Consider the following 9592-nt stretch of genomic DNA (forward strand, 5'->3'; position numbering starts at 1 on the left):
TCCCAGTGGATCATCAGTTGAATTATAGGAAAATTTGATGAAAAGTTTATAAAGGAAGTTTTGTTTTTGAAATGCAGTTTAACTTCAAAAAATTTTCTCCAAAAATATGTTTGATCTGTGCTATGACGTCAGTTGATCTGTGACGCACACGCTTTGTCTGCTAATTTAAGTTGAAAGAATAAGACTAAAAATCGAATGGCTAAAACTTAGGCAATGACTTGCAATTTGCACTCCCGCAGTTTAACTTCATAAAATCTTCTACGAACGCATGTTTGATGTGTGCTATGACGTCAGCTGAGCTGTGACGTACATAAATTGTCCACTCATTTAATTTGAAGAGATAAGACTGAAAAGCATTGTTTTTGAACATAGCTTGTTTGAACAAACACCATGGAACAACAATGTATGGTTTTGTTGTGCATTATGTCTGTATGTGTGGCTACACCAGTGAGTCATGGACTTCTAAATAGTAGCATCTGGACTGGAAACGCAGTGACCAACAAAAGGCCAAATAGTTGGTACAACAGTTGGCCAACAGTGGGCCAACAGCCAAGTAACTAACCCTGTTGGCCCACTGTTGGTCAACTGTTGTACCAACTGTTTGGCCTTTTGTTGGTCACAGCGTTTCCAGTCCAGATGCTACTATTTAGAAGTCCATGAGTGAGTGCTGTTAAAAAGTTCACGGTATGTCACACACACGAAATAGAATCTACTGATGGCTTGCCGTGGTTTGAAGGACAAACCGTTTTTGTCGAGCAAGAAAAACAATGCCCTCAAACTGAAATCGATGAGAACAAAGTGAAAGCGATCATTACGAACGAAATAAAAGGTAAAAAATTTACAATAAAATAATTATAATTTGAATGTTGCTTGTGTTGGTTACGAGATTCAGTGATGTAAAAGTCTTAAACGATTCCAAACATGTAGCCTATGTCCGACCCTCATCACAAGCGCCTGGCTGTGTTTTTGGGAAACCCCAAGAAGATGCTTGGAGCATTAGCAAATTAAAAAAAAATGGTGAAAGCACAAAGAATTAACAATTCAATTAATAACAATGCAAAATTGATATCTGTAAAGTAAAACAGTCTGGTTGAGGATCTGGGGACTTTCCCCCTGAAGTTTGTGACAGGTTTAACTTTTTTTAGTGTTTTTTTTTTGTACATTTTTAGGCTTAAGAATGTTTTTTTTCATCAAAAGGCATACTTGTATTTGACTTAATTCATCAAACCTCTACTTCGGTAAAAGTTTGTGTTATAAGTTTTGATTTTTATTAAATTTTTTACCACTAAAAATATTCCAGTATTTCTATTGTAAAGTTTGTTTTGCTTCCACTTTTACGAATGATTTTAAACGCTCGTAACATAAAACTTACCTTGGTTGTCAAAATTAGTTGGCTTTGCAACGAATCAAAACATTTCACTACAACAAGGGGCCAACAGAGACTGTGGACACTTCGATGATTGCAGAAAAACGGTTGAAAAACTTGAACGAAAACTAGTGGAGCTGGAAAAGAGTTTTGATCAAAAGTTAGGTGAGAATAAATGTTTTTGTTCAAATGTTTTTTTGCTGTTTTTATGTAGTGTGCATTCAAAGCGTAGATGCATTAATTTCCCAAAGGTTTCTAAAAGTTTAGGAGTCACGGCCGGTATTTCAGGTCAAGATTTTTAAAACCATCTACAGTATGTAGAAAGCGGTCTACTTTTAGCTATGATAAGAAAGATGAGTTATATGAAACGGTTGTTGGAAAATTTCAGGGATTCAGTTTTCTCTCGGTCATATACTGGAAAGTTTCAGGATCAGTTGGTAGTTTTGCTGTAGTTCGGAAACTGAAATACTTGCCCGTGATTGGATAGAAAGCTATAATACAGACAGAGCACTACAACACGCTGCAGATAATGATAATAAACTACAGGGTTAAGGTTGCTCTTACCTCTTCTAATGTTTTATGTTATAATTTCTTACAGCAGCTTATGCAATTAACCCCAGACTGCAAAGTCATTAATAATATTTTATTTCTTGAAAATTTTCATTACTGGCAATTGCTAAATTCTACAACTATCGCGTTACTTTACTAAAAAAACAGTTTATTTGTTTATTTGTTCTTTCATGGTCGTCATCATTTAAACAGTATTAAGCCACAATTGCGACAATCTTTACCAAGTTGGCTTCACTACCGAAGGTTATTACAACATTTCTGTAAATGGACAAGTGATGGAGGTTTACTGTGAATTTCAAAGGAATGGCAGCAATTGGATGGTTAGTTATTATAAATAAATTAGTACGCTATTATGAATACAAAGATGTTACTTCACAATGTGGATACAAACGACCTGTTTTAGCCTGATGCTGCGAGTTCGCTGTGGTAATAGCGAATAGCACTAGCTTTCGGAACGCAGACGGTTCTGAAGTACGCAACAATCATGCTGCTAAAAGCGAAACTCAATCTATTGCACAAAGATGTTAGTTGCCAACTGACTTCCAGATGGAGTTATGCCTTATAGATGTCAAGACTTTAGCTATGTTGTTACTGGCCCTTGCGATAATTTAGATTTACATCATCAAATCGGTCAGGAGTAAGACATTAGAATAAATCTTTTGATAATGAAAAAAAAAAAAAATCAATAGTTTTTATCTACAGTCTAAACCTTCAAATCATTTGGCCAGGCTAACACTCACAATATCATTTCATTAAAAGTTATAATTTATGTTGTGGAACCGGTTTTCGTCCTTCGTGCAATACTATAGATTGTAGACTGTAGATAAAAACAACTATTGATTTGTTTTGTTAATGTTGGCTTTATTTTTTTCATTTTTGATAATGGAGAAACATTTATTGCAAGTATTTCTTTAAAAAAAAGAATTTGAAAAGATAGTTATATCTGGCCTCATAGTAAATTTAACCGATTTGATGTAAAAAAAAGCATCTAAAGCAGTGGTTCTTAACCTTTTTTCTATCAAGCCCCCCTTCAATAATGGTCATGTGCCTCGCGCCCCCCTAGATTTTACATAAGTGTCATACCAAGAAAAATTGCCTTTTTGTCTGTTTATTGTACACATCAGTGAGATACTTGACACTGCTTCTTAGCGACTAGATTTTTAATGCGAGGTTTAACTCCAGAGAGTGAACACCGTAAGTCTCCTTCAACTCTCAGCCTGTTTCTGTACTTGGTCTTGATAGCAACAAGAGCAGAAAATGCAGCTTCACAAAGATACGTGGATCCAAACATTGTTAGAATTCGAAGAGCCCGAGTTGCGATAAGAGGGTAAACAGGAAGGTAATTTGCCCAGAACGTCTCAAGTTCCAGTTCTTTGAAGTCTTCTTTAGCTGTGGAGTTCAACTTCATCTCAAGAAACTCCTATTGTCCTTCTTCGAAAATATCAACTACTTCGCATTGAAACGGGTTTCTGATGAACGTCCATGGTTTCACGCTTCTCATCCAGATCTGGAAAGTGTTTGATGAACTTCGCTTTCAATTCATTAAGGTGGGTTTTTATTTGTTTCTTTAACTCAGACTCAAAGTTACCATATTTGAGAGCAGAATCCAAGGTATTGAAGCTCGCTGGATTTCCTTGTTCAATTCGACTCTTCCAGAAGTCGAGTTTGGCTATAAAAGTTCGAATGATGTCACGATGCTAAATGATGTTGACGTTTTTCCCTTGAAGCTTAAGGTTGAGAGTATACAATGCTTCGAAGATGTCCACGAGGTACGCTAGTGCTACTTGAAAGCCTTCGGACTGAAACTTGGCCAAAAGTTCCGCCTTCTGTTATGATTCCCAAAATATTGCGACTTCTTCTTGTAATTCATGAAGCCTTTCCAGCATGTTACCTTTGGACAACCATCGATCATTTGTGTGGAAAAGCAAGGCTTTATGATCGGACTACATATCCTTACACAGTAGCTTAAAAAGACGGCTGTTAAGGGCTGTTAAAGTAATATTAAGGGTTATAGGTAAATTCAGATAATATGAAACCAAGGAAGTTTCCAGAAATATTTAATAAAACTACCATTTAACGTTTTCTCTCTACATTGAGAAATTCCAAGTCTGACTACTTAGATTGCTGGAAGATGGAGACTACCGTTTCTTTGACTTGTTGTTTTTCTTTAGTCATTGCAAACAAACTGTACTTCAGAAATGTCTGCAAATGAGCAGGCACTAACCGATCAATACAATAAACAAAGAAAAACGAAACACATACACTGCTTCAACGAGTGACGGAAACCTACCAGAAATTACCATCAGGCATTGGAGCGTGCAAAGCAATGTTGCAGAACGCGTTTTCGAATATTAAATTCTCATCAGTACAACTACATTTATGAACACAATAACAACGGTTAAATTTAAACTCAATACAATACATTGCAAAAATTATAAGGACATATTCTCAGTGTTCAATTGAATATTAATAAATCCAGAGACATCAGAAAATCACTTCCTGCATGCAATTCCAGACCGACATTACTCGCTTAAGGTTTTTTTTTTGTTAAGACAGGCTTAATGTTCAAAGCAAAAATAGCCATCACAATGAACGTCTACCGAAGTATACTAATTTACAGTACTTAAATAAGCAATGAAAATTAATAGACGGCATTGTTATTAATATCAATTCAATATGATTTTAGTGATTATAATACAATGTAATACAGTAGCGTATCCAATTAATTAGCGACGACCTTTTAAAGTACTCGTTAATTCGAAGAGAAATAAGAATTTATCAAAAGTTTCAGTCATTTTAGAAGATTTACACCACCGGTTACAGGACCATCTTTGATTGTTTCCTTAGCAGAGTCAACTCTGATTGATCATATACGCCTTGGAGAGTAGCTAGTTGAGAAAATTCAGATAATATGAAACCAAGGAAGTTTCCAGAAATATTTAATAAAACTACCATTCAATGTTTTCTCTCTACATTGAGAAATTCCAAGCGTCGAGAAAATTTCATAAATCTGAAGGAGTTCAGCGCAAAATAGTTTTGCAAAGTTCTGGTCTAACTAATAAAGCAAGAATTACTTAACTTTATCTTGATACGAGCTCTTTTCGTACGCGGAAAGCACGTCACGGGCCATCTTAGCCCCGTGCTAATTAATCGCTAATAACAGGAGCTATGAATATCACAGAACCAAAATATTTTGCATGGTAATAGCCATGTGTATAGTGCGTATAGAAATTAAATTGTTACTCAAATAATTTATTGAAATAAAGTGTTTGAGAAGAAAAAACTTCAGAAATTCGGTGTATATTTTAATTTCCCGAAAATAGCTTCAAAATTGAAATTTTTGAATTATAACTAAACTAAACAAAAAATTACATTTGCTCATTAATAATAGGCATTTTTGAACGTTTCTACACTTCAAAGTAATTGCACTACCATTTATATTGCACTAACATTAACATATATATAACTAGCATTGCACGAAAATGTCTAGTCACCTGAGACGAAATACTTATTGTGAAGGGCAAGAAGGTAAAAAATGACCAGTTTAGGTTTAGAAAATTTGCAAAGAATAAAAACTAAAAGTCAAGAAATTTCCCATTTCTAGCATATTTCCTTTTGTGAAATGTTTCACTAATAGAGTGGGGCGTCCTCATAAAACCCCGTGTCGTATTAAGATAGGGTTAATGCAATATTTAAACTTTTTTCAATTCAATTGTTCAGGTTTTTCAAAGGCGATTTTCTGGAGAAGTTGATTTCTATCGGAATTGGAATGATTACGTTCAAGGGTTTGGCCAAAAATATGGAGAGTTCTGGCTTGGTACGATTAATCTGGTTAAAGTTTCATGAAACCAAAATGCAATAGAACAGAAGAGTGCAAAATACGGACAGAAAGCGGTGTCTAGAATTGTGACTTTCCTTGTATTATTTTCAAAAACAACAACAATAATAAATGCCTCTCTTTTGTAATTGAAGAAAATCTAACGGCTAACTAATCGAAAAGTTAGATGTCTGAAAGAATTAAGTGATAAGAATTTTGGTGTGAGGGTTTTAATTAGAAATTATAAGACAGCCATTTCTAAAATTACAAATTAGTAGTAAACACTCAAGTAGCCCGCGCAATCAATCGGCCCTTTGGTCAAAAAGTTTGGACACCCCTGCTATAGGGGATACTCTAACATTGTATGAAACTACCAAATGGTACGCAAATAAGAAAAATTTGGTAATCACTCCTATAGGATGTATAGTTCGTTACTTGTGGAATAGTTTTCAATCACTTACTGGTCTAATTACCGTTGAATGGATGCATCAGGTTTAAAATGCGCATGGAACAGTTTCATTTACTAAGCATGCATAAAATTAAGAAACGATCTTTGTCGATCTTGCTCGGTCTTTCACGCTTCGACAAAGCCTAAACTTGCCAAAACTGCAGAGAATTTATAACGTACTTGTTATTTGGAAAATCCGCTCTTAAATTCAGAAAACCTAGGTAAGATGCGATTAGCCTTTGATGGATTTTTCAATGAAAGCTTACTTGGCAGCCTTGACAATGCAGAGTTTGATGTAATACGATCAGAATACTGAAAAGTTTGGGTGTTCATCAGGACAATTATTGTTTCTAGCACTAGTTGCTACGTTCATCTGATGAAATTGAAAGTAAAATTAACAACAAACAAGATGGTTTATTGCTTCACTGACGTTTCGCGCACCATGACAATGCGCATCCTCAGAGCGAATTTATTTATTATTCATACATTCATGTTGCTCTTTGCATAGACTATTTTTGCTTTTCTTTGTTACAGTCTCGGCTTACACGTTTGCTACAAACAAATGTTGGGAAGGTAATTGTTGTGACGATAAAGCCAACCTAATGCTTGTGACCAAACAAAGTATTGAGAGATAAAGCAACAGTGCTTGGTTCTATAATTTGCGATCATGTCGGTTGTTTGTATGCTTTGAAGATTTAATTAGTGGATAATAACGACTTGCTAAGAGTAAGCTGCAAAACCAGAAGTCTCATAAAAGGTGTGTTTAGTCAAGCTCACCTCTACAAATTGCCATCAAAAAACATCTCGAAGCTTTCGTTTTGGGATGCACCAACATACCAGTGAAAGCAGACTTCATTTCTGTTCGATCTAGATTGTGTTGAGTGTCACATTGTGGTCTCAAAGTGGCCTAAAGTTCAGAAACAATAATTCGGAACTTAATCGTACAGAAAAAAAGAAAATAAAGTTTAGGAAAAATAATTACAACAGACCAAGTCTATGTTTCAAATACTTTGATCTCATCAGTGCGATTATAAATTAGACATCAAACACAGCGATTCTTCTTTACTGCACTGATGGTCAAAAAAAGTTTTATTTTCCAAAGCATACATTTTTGTTGAACTGCAAAATATCTTTGCAGTTAAATTGCTCAATCGTTTACAATATAATTTGGTTAACCATATCTTAATACGAGCTGTTTTCGTACGCAGAAAGTACGTCACGGGCTATCTTACCTCCGTGGTAATTAATCGCTAATAACGGGAGCTATGAAAATCACAGAGCCAAAATGTTTTACAAGATAATAGCCATGTGTATTGTGCGTATAGAAAGTAAATTTTTACCCAACAAATTTATTGAAATAAAGTGTTAGAGATGAAAAAACATCAAACATTTTTTTTTTTTTTTTAATTTTCCGAAAATAGCTTTAAAATTGAAATTTTTGAATTATAACATAGAGTAATGCTAAAGTAAACAAAAAATTACTTTTGCTAATAAATCTAAGCCATTTTTAGGCGTTTCTACATTTCAAAGTAATTGCACTAACATTTATATTGCACTAACGTTAGCATATACATAAATAGCATTGCACGAAAATGTTTAGCCATCTGAGACGAAAGGCTTACTGTGAAGGGCAGGAAGGTAAAAAATGACCAGTGTAGGTTTAGAAAATTCGCAAAGAATAAAAACTAAAAGTCAAGAAATTTCACATTTCTAGAATATTTTCCTCTTTGAAATATTTCACTACTAGAGTGGGGCGTCCTCATAAAACCTAGTGTCGCTACAGATATGGAACTGCTTTGATTAATGCAGGTTTAGCTGACGATATAAAATGAGTTATTTTGGCTGCTACAAAATATTTTTAAGGCTACTCTGCCCTATATTTTTTACCTTTTATAAATAAATTGATATATACATATGCAGAACGTTTTCAATTGGCGACGAAACTACAAATTATCGATTAACGATTCAAAGATATTTCAGTGGAAATGCAGGTTGGTTTAGATGGGTTGTGAAGTATCTTGTCAATTATAGACAAACTTTATTGGTTCATTACAAGAAAACTACTTGATATGCAGCTATCGACAAAGTATTTGATAAAATGCACCATCTCATCATCAAGACAAAATAACTATCTTGTATGCCTGACGACATACAACATCTGTTGAAATTCAATGAAAACTAGACTTGTATCGATAATATTATTGTAGTTTCATTACAAAATCGATAAAAGTTTTTGTCGCGTTCCACTTATTATAAAACAATTTTATATATAACTACAGTTTTTCAATACACTATGGGAATATCTAGACTGAAAAAAAATTATACTTTTATGCTTGACGAATCAATACCCTTTGACAAAATAATCTTCATATTAGTCGAATAATATCTTTAATTTCAGTTTCACTGCCTTTTGTACTATATGTCTATAATCTTATCAAATAAATTTAATTGATTTATTCTATATGCAATACATTGTTTAATTTTTAGGTGATGCTTTGACTTATCACAATAATCAACAGTTTTCCACGAAAGATCGTGACAACGAAAACGACTCTCGTCATTGTTCTAGATATTCCTTCGGTGGTTGGTGGTATTATAGTTGCCACTTCGCAAACTTGAATGGAAAGTACTTGAGGGATGGAGCTATAAGCTACACAGGAATGTCGTGGTATCAGTGGAAAAACTCATTGTATTCGTTGAAGAAAAGTGAAATGAAAATACGTCCAGTACAGCAATGAAGTCGTGACGAACACAGTCATGAGATTATTACAGTATTTGAAAGGTTATGAAGGGATCTAAGTGATAGCACGTCACAAAGCTCATTATTTCAAATGATTTAAAAATATTTTAAAAGCGAATCAAAAATGTGTGATTTGCGGTGACAAAGAAGCAGTTTAATTGCATAATTATTTCAATAAATTTCTGGTGTCACCACGATGATATTATTAAAAGTAACAATCAACTTAATGTTTTTTAAGATTTCATATTATGGATTTTTCTGTTAACCCTATCTTAATACGAACTGCTTTCGTACGCAGAAAGCACGTCACGGCTATCTTAGCCCCGTGGTAATTAATCGCTAATAATAGGAGCTATGAAAATCACATAGCCAAAATATTTTACAAGATAATAGCCATGTGTATTGTGCATATAGAAATTAAATTATTACCCAACAAATTTATTGAAATAAATTGTTTGAGGTGGAAAAACGTTAGAAAATCGTTTTTTTCTAATTTCCCGAAAATAGCATCAAAGTTGAAATTTTTGAATTATAACATAAAGTAATGCTAAAAAAAAATTACATTTTCTCATAAATCTAAGCCATTTTTAGGCGTTTTTACATTTCAAAGTAATTGCACTAACATTTATATTGCACTAACATTAACGCATA

The 9592-nt window shown here is 33.9% G+C and overlaps 1 protein-coding gene across 1 annotated transcript; it reads left to right on the top strand.

Annotated features, from left to right (window-relative positions):
* The first annotated feature begins 423 nt into the window (after positions 1-423).
* On the top strand, positions 424-8818 carry LOC145766859 (uncharacterized). The gene is made up of 7 exons (XM_082578561.1): positions 424-447; positions 679-829; positions 1430-1531; positions 2129-2256; positions 5657-5753; positions 8122-8192; positions 8689-8818. Exons 1-6 carry the CDS (start codon positions 424-426, stop codon positions 8160-8162), a joined length of 543 nt encoding a protein of 180 aa, XP_082434687.1. The 3' UTR covers positions 8163-8192; positions 8689-8818.
* Positions 8819-9592: the final 774 nt, after the last annotated feature.

The sequence above is a fragment of the Aplidium turbinatum genome, chromosome 3, assembly GCF_918807975.1.
Source record: "Aplidium turbinatum chromosome 3, kaAplTurb1.1, whole genome shotgun sequence".
Classification (NCBI taxonomy): domain Eukaryota; kingdom Metazoa; phylum Chordata; class Ascidiacea; order Aplousobranchia; family Polyclinidae; genus Aplidium; species Aplidium turbinatum.